The 24885-nt window shown below is 44.2% G+C and overlaps 2 protein-coding genes across 2 annotated transcripts; both read right to left on the bottom strand.

The window, feature by feature from the left end:
* Positions 1 to 2760: 2760 nt before the first annotated feature.
* Positions 2761 to 3797, bottom strand: LOC143788862 (olfactory receptor 5B12-like). Its single transcript, XM_077278775.1, has one exon. It carries the CDS (start codon positions 3757 to 3759, stop codon positions 2761 to 2763), a length of 999 nt encoding a protein of 332 aa, XP_077134890.1. The 5' UTR covers positions 3760 to 3797.
* Positions 3798 to 16224: 12427 nt separating this feature from the next.
* LOC143788861 (olfactory receptor 1G1-like) lies at positions 16225 to 17187 on the bottom strand. Its single transcript, XM_077278773.1, has one exon. The coding sequence runs from the start codon at positions 17185 to 17187 to the stop codon at positions 16225 to 16227; it is 963 nt and encodes a 320-aa protein (XP_077134888.1).
* Positions 17188 to 24885: the final 7698 nt, after the last annotated feature.

Genomic DNA, 24885 nt, shown 5'->3' with positions numbered 1-24885 from the left:
TGTACATATATAATTATATACAGGAGATGCCCAGGTTATACCGGCTGTACATATATAATTATATACAGGAGATGCCCAGGTTATACCAGCTGTACATATATAATTATATACAGGAGATGCCCAGGTTATACCAGCTGTACATATATAATTATACACAGGAGATATCCAGGTTATACCAGCTGTACATATATAATTATATACAGGAGATGCCCAGGTTATACCAGCTGTACATATATAATTATATACAGGAGATGCCCAGGTTATACCAGCTGTACATATATAATTATATACAGGAGATGCCCAGGTTATACCAGCTGTACATATATAATTATATACAGGAGATATCCAGGTTATACCCGCTGTACATATATAATTATATACAGGAGATGCCCAGGTTATAACAGCTGTACATATATAATTATATACAGGAGATGCCCAGGTTATACCGGCTGTACATATATAATTATATACAGGAGATGCCCAGGTTATACCAGCTGTACATATATAATTATATACAGGAGATGCCCAGGTTATACCTGCTGTACATATATAATTATATAGAGGAGATGCCCAGGTTATACCAGCTGTACATATATAATTATATACAGGAGATGCCCAGGTTATAACAGCTGTACATATATAATTATATACAGGAGGTGCCCAGGTTATAACAGCTGTACATATATAATTATATACAGGAGATGTCCAGGTAATACCAGCTGTACATATATAATTATATACAGGAGATGCCCAGGTTATACCGGCTGTACATATATAATTATATACAGGAGATGCCCAGGTTATAACAGCTGTACATATATAATTATATACAGGAGGTGCCCAGGTTATAACAGCTGTACATATATAATTATATACAGGAGATGCCCAGGTTATAACAGCTGTACATATAGAATTATATACAGGAGATGCCCAGGTTATACCAGCTATACATATATAATTATATACAGGAGATGCCCAGGTTATACCACCTGTACATATATAATTATATACAGGAGATGCCCAGGCTATACCAGCTGTACATGTATCATTATATACAGGAGATACCCAGGTTATACCAGCTGTACATATATAATTATATACAGGAGATGTCCAGGTAATACCAGCTGTACATATATAATTATATACAGGAGATGCCCAGGTTATACCGGCTGTACATATATAATTATATACAGGAGATGTCCAGGTAATACCAGCTGTACATATATAATTATATACAGGAGATGCCCAGGTTATACCGGCTGTACATATATAATTATATACAGGAGATGCCCAGGTTATACCAGCTGTACATATATAATTATATACAGGAGATGCCCAGGTTATACCAGCTGTACATATATAATTATATAGAGGAGATGCCCAGGTTATACCAGCTGTACATATATAATTATATAGAGGAGATGCCCAGGTTATACCAGCTGTACATATATAATTATATACAGGAGATGCCCAGGTTATAACAGCTGTACATATATAATTATATACAGGAGATGCCCAGGTTATACCGGCTGTACATATATAATTATATACAGGAGATGCCCAGGTTATAACGGCTGTACATATATAATTATATACAGGAGATACCCAGGTTATAACGGCTGTACATATATAATTATATACAGGAGATACCCAGGTTATACCAGCTGTACATATATAATTATATACAGGAGATGCCCAGGTTATACCAGCTGTACATATATAATTATATACAGGAGATGCCCAGGTTATACCGGCTGTACATATATAATTATATACAGGAGATGCCCAGGTTATACCAGCTGTACATATATAATTATATACAGGAGATGCCCAGGTTATACCGGCTGTACATATATAATTATATACAGGAGATACACAGGTTATACCAGCTGTACATATATAATTATATACAGGAGATGCCCAGGTTATAACAGCTGTACATATATAATTATATACAGGAGATGCCCAGGTTATACCGGCTGTAGATATATAATTATATACAGGAGATGTCCAGGTTATACCGGCTGTACATATATAATTATATACAGGAGATACCCAGGTAATACCGGCTGTACATATGTAATTATATACAGGAGATACCCAGGTTATACCGGCTGTACATATGTAATTATATACAGGAGATGCCCAGGTTATACCGGCTGTACATATATAATTATATACAGGAGATGCCCAGGCTATACCGGCTGTACATATATAATTATATACAGGAGATGCCCAGGTTATACCGGCTGTACATATATAATTATATACAGGAGATACCCAGGTAATACCAGCTGTACATATATAATTATATACAGGAGATACCCAGGTAATACCAGCTGTACATATGTAATTATATACAGGAGATACCCAGGTTATACCGGCTGTACATATGTAATTATATACAGGAGATGCCCAGGTTATACCGGCTGTACATATATAATTATATACAGGAGATGTCCAGGTTATACCAGCTGTACATATATAATTATATGCAGGAGATACCCAGGTTATAGCAGTTGTATATATAATTGCATACAGGAGATGCCCAGGTTATAGCAGCTGTATATATAATTGCATACAGGAGATACCCAGGTTATACCAGCTGTACATATATAATTATATGCAGGAGATACCCAGGTTATAGCAGCTGTATATATAATTGCATACAGGAGATGCCCAGGTTATAGCAGCTGTATATATAATTGCATACAGGAGATACCCAGGTTATACCGGAATGATTTATGTAGAAGGGAACCCTCATATGGGTTCATTGTTTTTTGCTGGTCCTTTTCTTTTCCCTCTCTGCTCTTGCAGCCTTTGCCTCCCTCCCTCTGGTCTGTAGGTCTTGTACAGTCTTCGCAGCGCTGCCTTCAGCTCTTGGTTCCTCAGACTATACACTAATGGGTTCACGAGTGGAGTGACCAGAGTATAGAACACTGACACGACTCTGTCGGCCGAGTGGTAGTAACTGGTGGTCGGTCTAAAGTAGTTAAAGACGAGGGTCCCATAGAAAATTAAGACGACTGTCAGGTGGGAAGAGCAAGTGGAGAAAGCTTTAGACCTCTTGTCCTTGCCTCTGATCTTCAGGATGGTGGAGAACACGGTGATGTAAGGAATGAACGTCATAAGCAGAGAACTGAGTCCGAGAAGTCCCCCGAGGATGAAGATGGACAGCAGGTTGACAAAGGTGTCAGTGCAGGAAATCTGCAACAACTTGGATACATCACAGAAGAAACTCCAGACAACGTTCGAGGCGCAGAAGGTCAATCTCAATGTGAAGGTTGTATGTATCAATGAATAGAGCATGCCGAGCATCCACACTGCCACCGCCAGGTGGACACATGTCTTCCACCCCATGACCTGGAGGTAATGCAGAGGTCTACAGATGGCAATGTACCGATCATAAGACATCACCGCCAATAGGAGAATCTCACAAGTGGCGAAAAATATGAAGAAAAAGACTTGGCTCATGCAGGCCGCTACAGAGATTATCTTATCGTTGGTGGTCAAGTCGTATAGCAAACGAGGAGATGTGATGGAAGAGCAACCCATATCCAGACAGGCCAGGTTCCCAAGAAAGAAGTACATGGGGCTATGGAGGTGAGAGTCTACGACCACCAGGAGAATGATGAGAAGATTAGTGACGAGGGTCGAGAGATAAACATAGAAGAAGATCAGGAAGAGAAGAAGCTGGAGGCTCGGGACATCAGACATCCCCAACAAGTACAATTCAGACCAAAGGGTTTGATTTCTCATCACAGTACGAGCAGAAGGAGCCTAGAAGGGAAATGTACAGGAGAAGATATCCCAGAAGATGTCATGAAATAATAAGTGAAAGGAAACTACTGAAGAAGACAAAAGATTTCACCAAGACTCAAACTTTTTTGGTAGCCTTCTTCTCCATTGACTTTAATGATGGAAATCTGTCTTTCCATTGTTCCTAAGACACAGTGTAGTTATGAATGTAACCTGGAGGAATACAATGATCGTAGAGGATTTCCATGTGGATTTCTGTCCTGGTTCCCCTCAAGGTTGTCCTCTGGCTGATACTAATGCTGAGCAGACAATATATGTTACTGCTACAGATGCTCCTGAGATGAGTGGTAGCTCAGAAGACATCATTAATTCTACCCCTGGAGGAATCGTGGAGACACAGAACCAAGAATGGTAGGAAACACAGGATAGATTTCAAAGGTTTGTCCACTTAAGTTACATTGAAAGACTATTAAAGGTTATTCCTTCGATCCCATTATTTTTCACAAAGCAGAATAAATGCAGAGTTACTGTTAATATACAGACAAAGCCCAACATAAAGATTCTTTCCTGTGCGTTTGTGTCTTTTTGCATCTTTCTGCCCCTTTGTGCATCCAGCTTCACATAGCTGAATGGGAGATCCTCTTATCTGCTAAAACTACTTTTCCCAGTGGCACCTGCTTCTCCTCAGTGCTGCAGACACCCCTACCTCCTTATCGCACCTGCTTCTCCTCAGTGCTGCAGACACCCCTACCTCCTTATCGCACCTGCTTCTCCTCAGTGCTGCAGACACTCCTACCTCCTTATCGCACCTGCTTCTCCTCAGTGCTGCAGACACCACTACCTCATTATCGCATCTGCTTCTCCTCAGTGCTGCAGACACCCCTACCTCCTTATCGCATCTGCTTCTCCTCAGTGCTGCAGACACCCCTACCTCCTTATCGCATCTGCTTCTCCTCAGTGCTGCAGACACCACTACCTCATTATCGCACCTGCTTCTCCTCAGTGCTGCAGACACCCCTACCTCCTTATCGCACCTGCTTCTCCTCAGTGCTGCAGACACCCCTACCTCCTTATCGCATCTGCTTCTCCTCAGTGCTGCAGACACCACTACCTCATTATCGCATCTGCTTCTCCTCAGTGCTGCAGACACCCCTACCTCCTTATCGCACCTGCTTTTCCTCAGTGCTGCAGACACCCCTACCTCCTTATCGCATCTGCTTTTCCTCAGTGCTGCAGACACCCCTACCTCCTTATCGCACCTGCTTCTCCTCAGTGCTGCAGACACCCCTACCTCATTATCGCACCTGCTTCTCCTCAGTGCTGCAGACACCCCTACCTCATTATCGCACCTGCTTCTCCTCAGTGCTGCAGACACCCCTACCTCCTTATCGCACCTGCTTCTCCTCAGTGCTGCAGACACCCCTACCTCCTTATCGCACCTGCTTTTCCTCAGTGCTGCAGACACCCCTACCTCATTATCGCATCTGCTTTTCCTCAGTGCTGCAGACACCCCTACCTCCTTATCGCACCTGCTTCTCCTCAGTGCTGCAGACACCCCTACCTCATTATCGCACCTGCTTTTCCTCAGTGCTGCAGACACCCCTACCTCATTATCGCATCTGCTTCTCCTCAGTGCTGCAGACACCCCTACCTCCTTATCGCACCTGCTTCTCCTCAGTGCTGCAGACACCCCTACCTCCTTATCGCACCTGCTTCTCCTCAGTGCTGCAGACACCCCTACCTCCTTATCGCACCTGCTTCTCCTCAGTGCTGCAGACACCCCTACCTCCTTATCTCATCTGCTTCTCCTCAGTGCTGCAGACACCCCTACCTCCTTATCGCACCTGCTTCTCCTCAGTGCTGCAGACACCCCTACCTCCTTATCTCATCTGCTTCTCCTCAGTGCTGCAGACACCCCTACCTCCTTGTCGCACCTGCTTCTCCTCAGTGCTGCAGACACCCCTACCTCCTTGTCGCACCTGCTTCTCCTCAGTGCTGCAGACACCCCTACCTCCTTGTCGCACCTGCTTCTCCTCAGTGCTGCAGACACCCCTACCTCCTTGTCGCATCTGCTTCTCCTCAGTGCTGCAGACACCCCTACCTCCTTGTCGCATCTGCTTCTCATCAGTGCTGCAGACACCCCTACCTCCTTGTCGCACCTGCTTCTCCTCAGTGCTGCAGACACCCCTACCTCCTTGTCGCATCTGCTTCTCCTCAGTGCTGCAGACACCCCTACCTCCTTGTCGCATCTGCTTCTCATCAGTGCTGCAGACACCCCTACCTCCTTGTCGCACCTGCTTCTCCTCAGTGCTGCAGACACCCCTACCTCCTTGTCGCATCTGCTTCTCCTCAGTGCTGCAGACACCGCTACCTCCTTATCGCATCTGCTTCTCCTCAGTGCTGCAGACACCCCTACCTCCTTATCGCATCTGATTCTCCTCAGTGCTGCAGACACCCCTACCTCCTTATCGCATCTGCTTCTCCTCAGTGCTGCAGACACCCCTACCTCCTTATCGCATCTGCTTTTCCTCAGTGCTGCAGACACCCCTACCTCCTTATCGCACCTGCTTCTCCTCAGTGCTGCAGACACCCCTACCTCATTATCGCACCTGCTTTTCCTCAGTGCTGCAGACACCCCTACCTCATTATCGCATCTGCTTCTCCTCAGTGCTGCAGACACCCCTACCTCCTTATCGCACCTGCTTCTCCTCAGTGCTGCAGACACCCCTACCTCCTTATCGCACCTGCTTCTCCTCAGTGCTGCAGACACCCCTACCTCCTTATCTCATCTGCTTCTCCTCAGTGCTGCAGACACCCCTACCTCCTTATCGCACCTGCTTCTCCTCAGTGCTGCAGACACCCCTACCTCCTTATCTCATCTGCTTCTCCTCAGTGCTGCAGACACCCCTACCTCCTTGTCGCACCTGCTTCTCCTCAGTGCTGCAGACACCCCTACCTCCTTGTCGCACCTGCTTCTCCTCAGTGCTGCAGACACCCCTACCTCCTTGTCGCACCTGCTTCTCCTCAGTGCTGCAGACACCCCTACCTCCTTGTCGCACCTGCTTCTCCTCAGTGCTGCAGACACCCCTACCTCCTTGTCGCACCTGCTTCTCATCAGTGCTGCAGACACCCCTACCTCCTTGTCGCACCTGCTTCTCCTCAGTGCTGCAGACACCCCTACCTCCTTGTCGCATCTGCTTCTCCTCAGTGCTGCAGACACCCCTACCTCCTTGTCGCATCTGCTTCTCATCAGTGCTGCAGACACCCCTACCTCCTTGTCGCACCTGCTTCTCCTCAGTGCTGCAGACACCCCTACCTCCTTGTCGCACCTGCTTCTCCTCAGTGCTGCAGACACCGCTACCTCCTTATCGCATCTGCTTCTCCTCAGTGCTGCAGACACCCCTACCTCCTTATCGCATCTGATTCTCCTCAGTGCTGCAGACACCCCTACCTCCTTATCGCATCTGCTTCTCCTCAGTGCTGCAGACACCCCTACCTCCTTATCGCATCTGCTTCTCCTCAGTGCTGCAGACACCCCTACCTCCTTATCGCATCTGCTTCTCCTCAGTGCTGCAGACACCCCTACCTCCTTATCGCACCTGCTTCTCCTCAGTGCTGCAGACACCCCTACCTCATTATCGCACCTGCTTTTCCTCAGTGCTGCAGACACCCCTACCTCATTATCGCACCTGCTTCTCCTCAGTGCTGCAGACACCCCTACCTCCTTATCGCACCTGCTTCTCCTCAGTGCTGCAGACACCCCTACCTCATTATCGCACCTGCTTTTCCTCAGTGCTGCAGACACCCCTACCTCATTATCGCACCTGCTTTTCCTCAGTGCTGCAGACACCCCTACCTCCTTATCGCACCTGCTTCTCCTCAGTGCTGCAGACACCCCTACCTCATTATCGCACCTGCTTTTCCTCAGTGCTGCAGACACCCCTACCTCATTATCGCACCTGCTTTTCCTCAGTGCTGCAGACACCCCTACCTCCTTATCGCATCTGCTTCTCCGCAGTGCTGCAGACACCCCTACCTCCTTATCGCATCTGCTTCTCCTCAGTGCTGCAGACACCCCTACCTCCTTATCGCACCTGCTTCTCCTCAGTGCTGCAGACACCCCTACCTCCTTATCTCATCTGCTTCTCCTCAGTGCTGCAGACACCCCTACCTCCTTATCGCACCTGCTTCTCCTCAGTGCTGCAGACACCCCTACCTCCTTATCTCATCTGCTTCTCCTCAGTGCTGCAGACACCCCTACCTCCTTATCGCACCTGCTTCTCCTCAGTGCTGCAGACACCCCTACCTCCTTGTCGCACCTGCTTCTCCTCAGTGCTGCAGACACCCCTACCTCCTTGTCGCATCTGCTTCTCCTCAGTGCTGCAGACACCCCTACCTCCTTGTCGCATCTGCTTCTCATCAGTGCTGCAGACACCCCTACCTCCTTATCGCATCTGCTTCTCCTCAGTGCTGCAGACACCCCTACCTCCTTATCGCATCTGCTTCTCCTCAGTGCTGCAGACACCCCTACCTCCTTATCGCATCTGCTTCTCCTCAGTGCTGCAGACACCCCTACCTCCTTATCGCATCTGCTTCTCCTCAGTGCTGCAGACACCCCTACCTCCTTATCGCATCTGCTTCTCCTCAGTGCTGCAGACACCCCTACCTCCTTATCGCACCTGCTTCTCCTCAGTGCTGCAGACACCCCTACCTCATTATCGCACCTGCTTTTCCTCAGTGCTGCAGACACCCCTACCTCATTATCGCATCTGCTTTTCCTCAGTGCTGCAGACACCCCTACCTCCTTATCGCACCTGCTTCTCCTCAGTGCTGCAGACACCCCTACCTCATTATCGCACCTGCTTTTCCTCAGTGCTGCAGACACCCCTACCTCATTATCGCATCTGCTTTTCCTCAGTGCTGCAGACACCCCTACCTCCTTATCGCACCTGCTTCTCCTCAGTGCTGCAGACACCCCTACCTCATTATCGCACCTGCTTTTCCTCAGTGCTGCAGACACCCCTACCTCATTATCGCATCTGCTTCTCCTCAGTGCTGCAGACACCCCTACCTCCTTATCGCATCTGCTTCTCCTCAGTGCTGCAGACACCCCTACCTCATTATCGCACCTGCTTTTCCTCAGTGCTGCAGACACCCCTACCTCATTATCGCATCTGCTTCTCCTCAGTGCTGCAGACACCCCTACCTCCTTATCGCATCTGCTTCTCCTCAGTGCTGCAGACACCCCTACCTCATTATCGCACCTGCTTTTCCTCAGTGCTGCAGACACCCCTACCTCCTTATCGCATCTGCTTCTCCTCAGTGCTGCAGACACCCCTACCTCATTATCGCATCTGCTTCTCCTCAGTGCTGCAGACACCCCTACCTCCTTATCGCATCTGCTTCTCCTCAGTGCTGCAGACACCCCTACCTCCTTATCGCATCTGCTTCTCCTCAGTGCTGCAGACACCCCTACCTCCTTATCGCATCTGCTTCTCCTCAGTGCTGCAGACACCCCTACCTCCTTATCGCACCTGCTTCTCCTCAGTGCTGCAGACACCCCTACCTCATTATCGCACCTGCTTTTCCTCAGTGCTGCAGACACCCCTGCCTCATTATCGCATCTGCTTTTCCTCAGTGCTGCAGACACCCCCTACCTCCTTATCGCACCTGCTTCTCCTCAGTGCTGCAGACACCCCTACCTCATTATCGCACCTGCTTTTCCTCAGTGCTGCAGACACCCCTACCTCATTATCGCACCTGCTTTTCCTCAGTGCTGCAGACACCCCTACCTCCTTATCGCATCTGCTTATCCTCAGTGCTGCAGACACCCCTACCTCATTATCGCATCTGCTTTTCCTCAGTGCTGCAGACACCCCTACCTCCTTGTCGCACCTGCTTCTCCTCAGTGCTGCAGACACCCCTACCTCCTTGTCGCATCTGCTTCTCCTCAGTGCTGCAGACACCCCTACCTCCTTGTCGCATCTGCTTCTCATCAGTGCTGCAGACACCCCTACCTCCTTATCGCATCTGCTTCTCCTCAGTGCTGCAGACACCCCTACCTCCTTATCGCATCTGCTTCTCCTCAGTGCTGCAGACACCCCTACCTCCTTATCGCATCTGCTTCTCCTCAGTGCTGCAGACACCCCTACCTCCTTATCGCATCTGCTTCTCAGTGCTGCAGACACCCCTACCTCCTTATCGCATCTGCTTCTCCTCAGTGCTGCAGACACCCCTACCTCCTTATCGCACCTGCTTCTCCTCAGTGCTGCAGACACCCCTACCTCATTATCGCACCTGCTTTTCCTCAGTGCTGCAGACACCCCTACCTCATTATCGCATCTGCTTTTCCTCAGTGCTGCAGACACCCCTACCTCCTTATCGCACCTGCTTCTCCTCAGTGCTGCAGACACCCCTACCTCATTATCGCACCTGCTTTTCCTCAGTGCTGCAGACACCCCTACCTCATTATCGCATCTGCTTTTCCTCAGTGCTGCAGACACCCCTACCTCCTTATCGCACCTGCTTCTCCTCAGTGCTGCAGACACCCCTACCTCATTATCGCACCTGCTTTTCCTCAGTGCTGCAGACACCCCTACCTCATTATCGCATCTGCTTCTCCTCAGTGCTGCAGACACCCCTACCTCCTTATCGCATCTGCTTCTCCTCAGTGCTGCAGACACCCCTACCTCATTATCGCACCTGCTTTTCCTCAGTGCTGCAGACACCCCTACCTCATTATCGCATCTGCTTCTCCTCAGTGCTGCAGACACCCCTACCTCCTTATCGCATCTGCTTCTCCTCAGTGCTGCAGACACCCCTACCTCATTATCGCACCTGCTTTTCCTCAGTGCTGCAGACACCCCTACCTCCTTATCGCATCTGCTTCTCCTCAGTGCTGCAGACACCCCTACCTCCTTATCGCATCTGCTTCTCCTCAGTGCTGCAGACACCCCTACCTCCTTATCGCATCTGCTTCTCCTCAGTGCTGCAGACACCCCTACCTCCTTATCGCATCTGCTTCTCCTCAGTGCTGCAGACACCCCTACCTCCTTATCGCATCTGCTTCTCCTCAGTGCTGCAGACACCCCTACCTCCTTATCGCACCTGCTTCTCCTCAGTGCTGCAGACACCCCTACCTCATTATCGCACCTGCTTTTCCTCAGTGCTGCAGACACCCCTGCCTCATTATCGCATCTGCTTTTCCTCAGTGCTGCAGACACCCCCTACCTCCTTATCGCACCTGCTTCTCCTCAGTGCTGCAGACACCCCTACCTCATTATCGCACCTGCTTTTCCTCAGTGCTGCAGACACCCCTACCTCATTATCGCATCTGCTTTTCCTCAGTGCTGCAGACACCCCTACCTCCTTATCGCATCTGCTTTTCCTCAGTGCTGCAGACACCCCTACCTCCTTATCGCATCTGCTTATCCTCAGTGCTGCAGACACCCCTACCTCCTTATCGCATCTGCTTCTCCTCAGTGCTGCAGACACCCCTACCTCCTTATCGCATCTGCTTCTCCTCAGTGCTGCAGACACCCCTACCTCCTTATCGCATCTGCTTATCCTCAGTGCTGCAGACACCCCTACCTCATTATCGCACCTGCTTTTCCTCAGTGCTGCAGACACCCCTACCTCCTTATCATCGAGATAATCTAAGGGCAGGAATCACTTTATGTCAGGGATGTCAAACTCAAATACACAGAGGGCCAAAATTAAAAGCTTGGACAAAGTCGCGGCCAACCTTGATATATATTAAAAAAATGTCTAGAATTGAGGAAGTTTTTTCTTATCAGCATATATAACGATGAACTTTTTCATATGGAAACAAACTTAAAAGGGCTATCCCAAGAACAAAGTACATTTTAGTTAATAAAATTTTAGAATAAAATATTGCAATAATATAACAATACATTATGTAAGAGCAGTAAAAAGCTTATGGGTCAATGGTCTAATATAAATATGTAATAACAAAGGATAAAAAACCTTGAATAATACAGATAATAAAGTATGGTGCCAACAAAAGTGCCTCCAAACACAGTATGATACCCCCATAGTGAATTCCTCCACAGTACCCTCCACATGCATGGTTTGATGACCCTAGTGTAGCTCCTGTCCCTCAATCCTCCTGGCAGGGAATGGTGACAAGGAAAAGAGGAAACAACGCCAGCTCACCGATCTTCAGAAGGAGCACGGAACTCCGTCCTGATGAGACATGACCAAGAGGAAAATTGTAAATGAAGTATTCCAGCTCCTTCTTGATAAAATAATTTCTTTATTCCATATATATTAAAATGCAAAAGGCTCCTCGGACATCACCATAATGCACGTGAGGACAAGCGACGCGTTTCGACTGCTGCCACGGTCTTCATCAAAGCTGATTCACCATGGCGTCTACAAACATTAAAAAGGGATCTGGCACCAATCAACAGCCAGAATCCCATCACATGATTAATATACACATATGATATCTACAAATCATTAAAAACTATAAATTAATAATAAGACAGGGATTCTTTGTTACAACCATTAGTTTGCAGAATTCCAGGGTACATTAAGGATACTAAAGATGTTCTTGATATTTTATCTCACAAAATGTGGTTATCGGAGTATACCTGTATCGGAGTATACAATGTATCGGAGTATACAATGTATCGGAGTATACAATGTATCAGAGTATACAATGTATCAGAGTATACCTGTACCGGAGTATACAATGTATCAGAGTATACAATGTATCAGAGTATACAATGTATCAGAGTATACAATGTATCAGAGTATACATGTATCGGAGTATACAATGTATCAGAGTATACAATGTATCAGAGTATACCTGTACCGGAGTATACAATGTATCAGAGTATACAATGTATCAGAGTATACAATGTATCAGAGTATACAATGTATCAGAGTATACATGTATCGGAGTATACAATGTATCAGAGTATACATGTATCAGAGTATACAATGTATCAGAGTATACCTGTATCGGAGTATACAATGTATCAGAGTATACCTGTATCGGAGTATACAATGTATCGGAGTATACCTGTATCGGAGTATACAATGTATCGGAGTATACCTGTATCGGAGTATACAATGTATCAGAGTATACCTGTATCGGAGTATACAATGTATCAGAGTATACAATGTATCAGAGTATACAATGTATCAGAGTATACAATGTATCAGAGTATACCTGTATCGGAGTATACAATGTATCAGAGTATACCTGTATCAGAGTATACCTGTATCAGAGTATACCTGTATCAGAGTATACCTGTATCGGAGTATACAATGTATCAGAGTATACCTGTATCAGAGTATACCTGTATCGGAGTATAAAATGTATCAGAGTATACCTGTATCGGAGTATAAAATGTATCAGAGTATACCTGTATCGGAGTATAAAATGTATCAGAGTACACCTGTATCGGAGTATACAATGTATCAGAGTATACCTGTATCAGAGTATACCTGTATCGGAGTATAAAATGTATCAGAGTACACCTGTATCGGAGTATAAAATGTATCAGAGTATACCTGTATCGGAGTATACAATGTATCAGAGTATACCTGTATCGGAGTATAAAATGTATCAGAGTATACCTGTATCGGAGTATACAATGTATCAGAGTATACCTGTATCGGAGTATAAAATGTATCAGAGTATACCTCTATCGGAGTATACAATGTATCAGAGTATACCTGTATCGGAGTATACAATGTATCAGAGTATACCTGTATCGGAGTATACCTGTATCGGAGTATACAATGTATCAGAGTATACCTGTATCGGAGTATACCTGTATCGGAGTATACAATGTATCAGAGTATACCTGTATCGGAGTATAAAATGTATCAGAGTACACCTGTATCGGAGTATACAATGTATCAGGGTATACCTGTATCAGAGTATGCCTGTATCGGAGTATAAAATGTATCAGAGTATACATGTATCGTAGTATACAATGTATCGGAGTATACCTGGTTGAGTTGTGACGTTACATCCTTATACACTTGTATACCACATTATATCGCATTACAAGCCCTGGAATTCCATCTCAACACTTACAGTAATTATTTTAAAGATCTTATTAATTATGTTTTACAGGTTACATTATTTTTTTTGACTCACAATTTTTTTTCTTTTTATCAGGAATTTTATTTACAATGCACAGGAGTGGCAATGGGGGCAAAATTTTCACCATCTTGTGTACTGGTATCTCTAGACTGGTGATATATAAGATACTGCTGCCTCCAACATCAAATAATAATAATAATAATAATAATAATAATAATATTAATAATAATGATAAAAATAATAGTGATAATAATAATAATGATAAAAATAATAGTAATAATAATTATAATAATAATGACAATAATAATGATGATAATAAATAATATAACAATAATAATAATTATGAGGTTAATAAATAATGATAATAATGATAATAATAATAATGATGATGATAATAATAATAATGATAATAATAATGACAATAATAATGATGATGATAATAATCATGATAATGATGATGATGATAATAATGATAATAATAATGATGATGATGATGATGATAATAATAATGATGATGACGATTGGTGATAATAATAATAATGATGATAATAATGATGATGACGATTGATGATGATAATAATAATAATGATGATGACGATTGATGATGATAATATTAATAATAATAATAATAATGATGATGATGATGATGATGATAATAATGATGATAATGATGATGATGATGATGATGATGACGATTGATGATGATAATAATAATAATGATGATGACGATTGATGATGATAATAATAATAATAATAATAATAATAATAATAATAATAATGATGATGATGATAATGATAATAATGATGATGATGATGTTGATGATTGATGATGATGATAATAATAATAATGATGATAATGCCCAGGTCTTGGTGTTAGAGATGAGCGAGTTGATTCTGCACAAATTGAGTTTGACACAAATTATTCTAAATGTGTCGACGTTTGTGAATCTGACTAATTCCCAGTTCTCTGATGACTCTTACGTTACTTTGCCGCCTTTATGCTGCAGATAGCACAAGATAGAAAATCAGGGAAAATCAGGATTACATGACGTTGGGCATGAGCGGGCGGACTTACCAATAAAGGCTCGTGAATAGCACATCCTATAGGTCAGAAGTCAGCGATAACTTACAGCCAATGTAAATGCATATAGAGGAGTAAAATAAATCACACTTTGGTCAATGCCGCGGTGACGCAGCTTCCTATGCAGAGCGCAGCAGCGGAGAGGAGTTTGCCATGGACTGCTGCGCTCTTCATAGGCAGTGACTCAGATGATGCAGCTCTCAATATGATGAAATTAGCTTTGTTGTCTCTGTCAATGCCTATACAGAGCACAGCAGCTGAAACAAAAATTCAGCTCCACTGCTGTACTCTGCATAGGCAGCAACTGACATGGCTCCCACGATACTCTGCTGCACTCAGAGGTTCCTCATCGCAATATTTCTGGTAAAATAATGAACAGGGTGACAAAAAAGGAAAGACCCCGTGCCCGGTCATCTGGCAGTAAGAATGTAGCAGCAGCCCTCTCGGCGCCTGCGGTCCGGACTGTTGTCATTAAGAAAAATGTTGTATGTTTCCTTTTGAAACTCAATAAAAGTCTGTCAGTGATGTGTGTTAATGAATGGGCTTTTCCCACCAGATACGATCCGCTGACCCATGGCTAGATATGCTGAGAAAGAGTTTGGAATCAGTCCTAGGAGACCTCAGAGTGTTACACGCGTCTTTTCTCACCAGTTGGATTCTTTGGAGCACTTTTCCTGTTGGATGTATGTTTATTTTTCAGCCGACATTTTGGGACTTTCCTCTCTTACCTTTATTCTTGCAGGTCCGGGGCCTTGAGCAGGTTCCTACTGCCCACATTTCATGGACCCATTCTAAGTCGGGGCTCACAATGTCTCCGCAGACCCCCCTATGTGGTCTATGTACACGCGAATATCATGACGATACTAATAATGTCTTCTCTACTCCCTAAGCAGCACTGTAATAGGATTACAGTATAAACTATCATGAGAATTCTACAGTGTAACGGACGCTCCGCTGGTCCGACCGGTCATTGCTTATTCGCACTCAGCGATGGGAGCAAAGATGCCAATAATTTGGCACAGGACCGCCACTACCAGGGAGTAAATGGTTAAAAATAAAAAAAGAGTAAGTAACGGTGCTGCTGATTTATGAAGCTGGGCGGAAATGGAAGTAACAGATTTATTCAGGATACCAGAGGCTGCACGTTTCTTCTCTAGACCAGCCCCTTCCTCAGGCCGCATCACAATAACAGACACAATAATAAGGACATTAACACTTAGGGAACATTTCTAAAAAATAGCACAGGTTGGATTAGACCCCAGGATTGTACCTTAAGGTCATAACGCTGCCCCTAGCGCCACTAAGCCACATCCTGATAACATCGCTGATGGTCCATTTGTTGCTTATACAGATAGACGAGTCTCTTGACAGCATCTTTCAGGTCTTTGTTTCTGATACTATAGATCAGGGGATTCAGTAAAGGGTTAATGAGGGCATATGTCACGGAGACCACCCTGTTCAGAGTAAAGAGGTTACTGGTGGTGGGCACAAAATAGATAAAGATAATGGACCCGTAGAAAATAAACACCACCATCAGATGAGAGGTGCAGGTGGAGAAGGCTTTAAGCTTTCCGTGACTGGTCCGGATTCTGAGAACAGTGCTGAAGATGTGAAAGTAGGGGACAAATGTGACTGCAAAAGCCCCGATTCCGAAGCTTCCACCTACCAGTAATGAGACCAGGATGTTTAGGAAAATGTCAGTGCAAGAGATCTGGAACAGATGAGGAAGGTCACAGAAGAAGTTATGGATGGTGTATGGACCACAGAAGGTCAACCTGAGCGTGAATAAAGTGTGGACCAGTGAATAGAGGAACCCAAGAATCCAAACCCCAGAGGCCATGTAGGTACAAGCCGTCCAGGACATGATCTGGGTGTAGTGCAGGGGGTGGCAGATGGCAATGTATCTGTCATAGGACATAGCAGAGAGCAAGAAGAGCTCCGCACTGGCCAAGTAGATGAAGAAGAAGACTTGGGTCGTGCAGGCCGGTAAAGATATTGAGTGGTTTTCGGTGACCAAGTCAAGGAGCATTTTAGGAGCCGTCACTGAAGAGTAGGAGACGTCTATAAAGGCCAAATTTCCAAGAAAGAAGTACATCGGAGTGTGAAGCTGGGAGTCAGTGAAGACAAAAACGATGATCACGAAGTTTGTGATGACGGTCAAGACATAGATGAAGAAGAAGACGATGAAGAAAAGATGTAAGTTGTGCGGATGATCTGAGAGGCCGATCAGGAGAAACCCAGAGACATTGGCTAAATTCTTCATCGCTTTGGTCAAAGTCTTTGTGGGGCTTAGAAACCTGAATGACGTGGGTCAAAGAGACACTGAGGAATTAGCATGAAGAACTCGAGAAGACAAGAGGTCGGCACACAAGTCTCCTGAAGGGTTCATATTGTTCACGGGGAGTCATTGCTGCCTGATAGATATAGAGAAATATTTACCTTCCCCAGAGACGTCAGGCTTGGAGTGTTCCTACAGATCCTCAGAGCAGCAATTATATTTTGCAGTTTTTGTATTTTTCAATTGAGATTATTAATTATTTTCCAGGTAATTTTAAAGTATTTATTTTAATAACTCATTTATATTAACATGGATTTTTGTGCAATAGCTAATCCTTCTGTGGCTCTCCTGTATACCAACAGCAAATCTAGATCCAAAAAGTGATCTTATCCACCAAAATGTAGATACTTTACTAAGTGTCAGGAACTGAAAATACACGAGACGGCATCTGACGGGAACTTGAGAGAGCAACAAGGGGAGTGACTAAGGGACAACAGCTAGAATAGATCTTCAGCGACACATGAAGGAGGATTCAGGACTGTTCGGACTGTTAGGATCCAGGAAAAAGTGGTCATAAGTTGTACTGTTATTAACTATTAATTGAGTGTAGTAGGCCTGATCTGTAAGGAAAGGTTCCGGGAGAAGATGAGTATCAGAGAGGATTGGGGGAAGATGAGCATCAGGGGATCAGTAAGGAGAAGCTCCGAGGGAAGATGAGCATCAGGTAAGCAGGAGAGGATCCAGGGAAGAGGAGCATCAAGGGATCAGTAAGGAGAAGATCTGTGGGAAGAGGAGCATCAGGGAATCAATGAGGGGAGGCTCTGAGGGAAGATGAGCATCAAGGGATCAGTAAGGAGAGGATCCGGGGGGAAGAGGAGCATCAAGGGATCAGTAAGGAGAGGATCCGGGGTAAGATGAACATTGGGGGATTAGTAAAGGAGGATCTGGGGGAAGATGAACATCAGGGGATTAGTAAGGAGAGGATCCTGGGAAAGATGAGTATCTGAGGATTAGTAAGGAGAAGATCTGGAGGAAGATGTACATCAGAAGATCAGTAAAGAGAGAATCCAGGGGAAAGGTAAGCATGGGGCAATTAGTATGGAGAGGATTTGGGGGGAAGAGGAACATCAGGAGATCAGTAAGGAGAGGATCCAGGGAAAGACAAACATCAGGGGATCAGTGATCAGTGAGGAGAGAGCCTGGGCGCTGATGAACATTGCGCGATCAGTAAGGAGAGGATCTGAGGTAAGATGAACATCAGGAGATCACTATGTAGAGGATCCGAGGGAAGATGAGCATTGGGGAATCTGTAAAGGGAGTAATCTTGTCTCTTGTAAGCATTATGGGTCATTATTTGTGTAAAATAACTGTGAGGGGGGAAGGGTATGCAACACTTAAATTATAAGTTACTCCCTTTGACATGGCTTTGTATAGCTAGTAATTACAAAAAACGAATAACTGGCCAGGTCCCTCACCCTTTAGGGTCACCCTTATAACTGTGTCCTTAGGATGTGGTTCACTTCTAGGCCTGTTCTCCTGTGGCTTTTATGACAGGACAAAGAACAGGATGTCAGATATCATTGTGCCTCCTGCACTGGGTGGCTGATTATCATTATTATTATTATTATGCCTGTATTTTCTGGGCCCACCCTATCAATGTATGCAAATATTGCCTTCATGACGCAGAATTCTCAGATCCGCAGCTTGCCCTATTAACACACTTATACAATGGTTTGTAGTTTTTATTAGCACCATTTTGGGATATATAAAATTTATTGATTAATTTGTAATTAAAGATATAACTTAGAAGGAGAATTTATTTTTGTCTTGCATCATATAGCACTAAGATACGGTAACAGAACCAAGCTCAGTACTAAGATACGATAAAAGAACAAAGCTCAGCAGAAAGATGTGGTAAAATAACCAAGCTCAGTACTAAGATACGATAAAAGAACCAAGCTTAGCACTAAGTTATGGTAACAGATCCAAGCTTAAGACTAAGATACAGTAACATCCAACCTTAAAGCTAAAATATGGTAACAGAACCAAGCTCAACACTAAGATACGGTAAAGAACCAAGTTCAGATTTGATTAGCACCATTTTGGAATATATAAAACATACTGATTCATTTTTAATTAAAGGTTTCACTTACAAGGAGTATGAGAATCTCTTTTTAATGTCTTGCATCATATTTCACTAAGATACAGTAACAGAACCAAGCTCAGTACTAAGATACAATAAAAGAACCAAGCTCAGCATTTAGATATGGTAGCAGATGAAAGTTTAAGACTAAGATACGGTAACAGATTCAAGCAGAGAACTAAGGTGTGGTAACAGAATCAAGCTCAGTACTAAGATACAGTAACAGTATCAATCTGAGGACTAAGATACGGTAACAGAACCAAGCAGAAAACTAAGGTGTGGTAACAGAATCAAGCTCAGTACTAAGATACAGTAACAGTATCAATCTGAGGACTAAGATACGGTAACAGAACCAAGCAGAAAACTAAGGTGTGGTAACAGAATCAAGCTCAGTACTAAGATACAGTAACAGTATCAATCTGAGGACTAAGATATGGTAACAGAACCAAGCAGAGAACTAAGGTGTGGTAACAGAATCAAGCTCAGTACTAAGATACAGTAACAGTATCAATCTGAGGACTAAGATACGGTAACAGAACCAAGCAGAAAACTAAGGTGTGGTAACAGAATCAAGATCAGTACTAAGATATGGTAAATAAAGGAATTTAGCTGAACGGAAATATTAAACTCTTCTTTATTGGTGTGAATAGAAAAACTTCAGTGGGTGAATTTAAAATGTCATGGTAATTGATATGATAAGTCAACAAATTTCAGGTAGTAAAACCCTTAATCGTATTACCTTAATAGGAAGGGTTGGAACATATATAAGACAGAATCCTGTTTTCAGATTTGATGCCTAATTGACATTTGATCAGATTAACCCCTACACATGCATAGAAAACAAAGCGCATGATGATACTGATAACAACAAATGACATAACATGTACAAAATATACAATATGTATGAATCACCTACAATATAATAAATATCAATAGATATATATGACAAAAAACCATGGTAAAATTATTAATGATTCACAAATTTGTAACCATGTGTTAGATAGGATAAGTATAGCCTATCATCAACTACTACATAGATCCAACAAACAAATGATGATCAAAAGGCAAAAAATATCAATATAAAAACCATAATTTTATTGATATAAATTCATTTAAAACATACTGCCAATACTTAGGGAGATGAAACAAACGACATATATCACACCATCACCAATGTTGACGCACAGCGTCATGTGACAGACAGCATCTTGCTAATCAAGGTATTGTTACCGGGCAATATTCAAATAAGATACTACGTTGTAGCTATAAATACATACTTATGCCCTATAACCCCCCACTCTTAACAATCATAATGCATAATCCCCATCCAGCCCATATACGGCCTATATATAATGGGATGTCATAATTACCCTCCGTGAGTAGCGTCTAAGTTTCTGTCGCCACCGGACCGCGTGCGTCAGCCCCGACGCGCGTTTCGGACTCCTTTTTCAAGGGGCCCCATAATGAACATTCCCCCAAACTACATTAAAAAACATAAATCTCCATGTTCCTCTTAGCCAACCTCATTATTCACATCATGCTTTTAGCGTGCTGCTATAACTATTCATACACTGACAGCTCTTGGTTCTGGTCTCTATCTTAACTCTCTCTCTCTATATATATATACTATTCACTACCATATAATGACACTTATTTACTATCACGGTGCCCTGCAGCTGTTCCAATTAGTTTCCCTGGACTCCATCCATACTTGTTATTTTCACTGAGGTCTTTTAATTCCTCTATTCTGGGGAGAGCCTCAGAGCTTTAGAGTTTGTCCAAGATGGCTGCTAGAGCCAATATGGCTGTTCACTATATTGTGGCTGACCATTCTCTTACACAATGATTGTACAAAAAGCAAAACATATTAAAATGCATTATATGTAAAATATACAGGATATATATATATGTATAACTGCCGCTGATTTCTCGTCTGTTTCCAATATGGAGAGATTTTTAATAAACAGATACCAAGCTCAGCACCCAGATGCGGTAACAGTACCAAGCTCGGTACTAAGATACGATAACAGAACCAAGCTCAGTACTAAGACACGATAACAGAACCAAGCTCGGTACTAAGATACGCTAACAGAACCAAGCTCAGTACTAAGACATAACAGTACCAAGCTCGGTACTAAGATACGATAACAGAACCAAGCTCAGTACTAAGACACGATAACAGTACCAAGCTCGGTGCTAAGATACGATAACAGAACCAAGCTCAGCAGTAAGATATGACAACAGAACCAAGCTCAGTACAAAGATACAGTAACTGAACTAAAATCAGTACTAAGCTATGGTAAGAGAATCAACCTCAGCACTAAGATATGGTAACAGATGCAAACTCAGTACTAAGTACTAACATACAATAACAGAACCAACCTCAGCAGTAAAATATGTTAAGAGACCAAACATCAGCACTAAAATACGGTAACAGATCCAAGCTCATAACTGAAATACGATAACAGAAATAAGCTCAGCACTAAGATATGGTAACAGAACCAAACACAGTACTAAGATGTTATAAAATAATCAATCATAGTACTAACATACAATAACTGAACCAAACTCGGCACTAAGAAATTATATCAGATCCAAGCTCATGACTAAGATACGGTAACAGAACCTCAGTACTAAGATACAATAGCAGACTCAAGCTTAGTACTAGGATACAATAACAGGCACAAGCTCAGCACTAAGATGTGGTAACTGAATCAAGCTCAGTACTAAGATATAGTAAGAAAACCAAGCTCATCGCTGATATACAGTAACAGAACCAAGCTCAGGACTAAGATATGGCAATGGAATTAAGCTCAGTACTATGATAACTGAACAAAGCGCAGTACTAACATTTGAAGACAGAGCCAAGCTCGGCACTAGGACACAGTATTAGAACTAAGCTCAGTACTAACATACAGTAACAGAACCAAGCTCAGATGTACGATATCAGATCCAAGCTTAGCACTAAGCTACAGTAATGGAATGAAGCTCAGTACTAAGATATGGTAAGGGAACCAAGCTCAGTACTAAGATACAAAAACAGAACCAAGCTCAGCGCTATTATACAGTAACAGAACCAAGCTCAGGACTAAGATACAGTAACAGAACAAAGCTCAGTACAAAGGTACGATAACATTATCAATCAGAAGACTAAGATATCGTAACAGAACTAATCTGAAGACTAAGATGTGCTAGCAGAACTAAGGTCAGTATTAAGATGTGCTAATATAAAATGTGGCAGAATAGAAACATATAAAAAAGAAGTTTAGCTCCAAGAAAGTCATAGAGATTATAACAAATGTAAGTTGGTTAGTCCCCTGTTCATTGATAAGTTCTGTTGGAAAGTGTTTCCAAAAGTGAACACTTTTGTAATTTAATATTTATTAACAACTAGATGGTGGCCCGATTCTAACGCATCGGGTATCCTAGAATATGTATGTCCACGTAGTATATTGCCCAGTCACGTAGTATATTGCCCAGTCACGTAGTATATTGCCCAGTCACGTAGTATATTGCCCAGCCACGTAGTATATTGCCCAGTGACGTAGTATACAGCACAGAGCCACGTAGTATATTGCCCAGTGACGTAGTATATTGCCCAGCGACGTAGTATATTGCCCAGCCACGTATGACACAGGTTAAAAAAATAAAAAATAAACATATACCCACCTTCCGCAGGCGCGTTGTAGCTCTGTCGCCTGTGTGGGGTGCAAGCGGCAGCTTCCGGTCCCAGGGTGTGATGATGTCGCGGTCACGTGACCGTGTCGCGGTCACATGACCGTGACGTCATGGCAGATCCTTCTGCCAGACCATCCTTGCCACCGGAACGTGCCGCTTGCATTGCGAGGAGCAGGAAAGGCGGCGTAGGTGAGTATATAATCATTTTTTAATTTTTTTAATTATTTTTAACATTAGATGTTTTTACTATTGGCGCTGCATAGGCTGCGTCAATAGTAAAAAACTTGGTCACACAGGGTTAATAGCAGCGGTAACGGAGTGCGTTACCCGCGGCATAACGCGGTCCGTTACCGCCGGCATTAACCCTGTGTGAACGGTGACCGGAGGGGAGTATACGGGCGCCGGGCAGTGACTGCAGGGAATGAGGAGCGGCCATTTTCTTCCGGACTGTGCGCGTCGCTGATTGGTCGTGGCAATGGTCGTGGGTGTTTTGCCACGACCAATCAGCGACTTGGATTCCATGACAGACAGAGGCCGTGACCAACGAATATCCGTGACAGACAGAAGGACAGACAGAAAGACTGAAGTACCCCTTAGACAATTATATAGTAGATTCACCGATAATTTACAATTTTATTTTTTATTGTTTTCTGCTCATTGCGGCGGTGGCTGAACTTGTGCAGTGCTTGCAAGTTCTTTCTAAAAGAGCTTGGTGAGAGCTGCACTCTTTGCAGTCAGCTTGAATGTGGCAGCGCTTTCGATGCTGTGGAGGAAAAGCTACATCACATAGCAGCATGCGGAGCGCACAGTTTGGGCCTGTGGTGCGAGGATGCCAGTGCTCTGACCTGTCAATCAAACAGGCGCAGCCCCTCAGCAGTTAGGACATGCGGGGAAGCAGTGCGCTCCGGAAAAGTCAATGTTAAACCAACCCTTTAAATGCAAATTGCTTGCACATCATAAATGCCAGCTCAATTTCTGCAAGACATCTACAGTATATATGCAGCACACTCACTCATATTCTGACCCTCTGGTAAGGTTGTGGCAAGTTGTGGGGGCTGCAGGGTTTCCATGTTGGTGGTGTCCAGATAGTGGACGGACTCCTCCACCCATTGTTAGCAGAGCTCCACTGTGAATGTGGCTCCTCGTGGTCTAATTTCCCTCAAACTGCAGAAAAATGTTGTGTTTTTGCAGCAATTCTTTGAAAAATTAGAGCACGCAGCCACAGCCCTACTGACCAGAAGTGTTGATTTGAGGAACACTTTTCAGCCAAAAGTACTAAAAGGCTGTCGTCCAGTGAATCAGTTTATTAATGACTATACAGGGAAGACTATGCAGCCAGGACCCCAAGCAGCAAGGGCAGATGCTGTGTCTTATAGCATTGAGGCTTTCATTCTCCTTTTAACAGGAGGTGTGGGGCCCATGGACGGAGGGAGAGTGGCCCCTCACTGCTGATTCTAGGACAGTGTCAGCGTGGCAAATGTTTCTGTGCCCCTCAGGGGTAGAGTTTACTGGCAAAGCATGCGGAGAGCTGGTAGGTTTAGGAGCCCACCTGGAGATTCCCCAGCTCTCCGGTGGGCCAGTCCGAGCTGGCATTCCAAACAGCGGCTGGAGCCCAAAAACTGGACACCACGTGATAGGACACCCAACATTGTTGCAGACATCCAGGTGATGATTATGAAAAGTCTGAGGAACTCAACATGAAATTGCACCAAGCTGGCACCTGTCAGCAGAACAACATGTCGCCATGTAATGATATCACATCGTCACCTGAAGCCACCAAGTGTCAGCAGTGTGAAGGTTAATGGAGGAGGGGGATGAGCAACTGGGCATGGTGGTAGACGGCCTTGTGCCGCGGCCTGGCA

The sequence above is a fragment of the Ranitomeya variabilis genome, chromosome 8, assembly GCF_051348905.1.
Source record: "Ranitomeya variabilis isolate aRanVar5 chromosome 8, aRanVar5.hap1, whole genome shotgun sequence".
Taxonomy (NCBI): Eukaryota; Metazoa; Chordata; class Amphibia; order Anura; family Dendrobatidae; genus Ranitomeya; species Ranitomeya variabilis.
This window is presented reverse-complemented; position numbering and strand designations above follow the sequence as displayed.

Coding starts and splice junctions, on each gene's coding strand:
- LOC143788861 (XM_077278773.1), bottom strand. CDS start 17,187: ATGAAGAATTTAGCCAATGTCTCTGGGTTTCTCCTGATCGGCCTCTCA.
- LOC143788862 (XM_077278775.1), bottom strand. CDS start 3,759: ATGAGAAATCAAACCCTTTGGTCTGAATTGTACTTGTTGGGGATGTCT.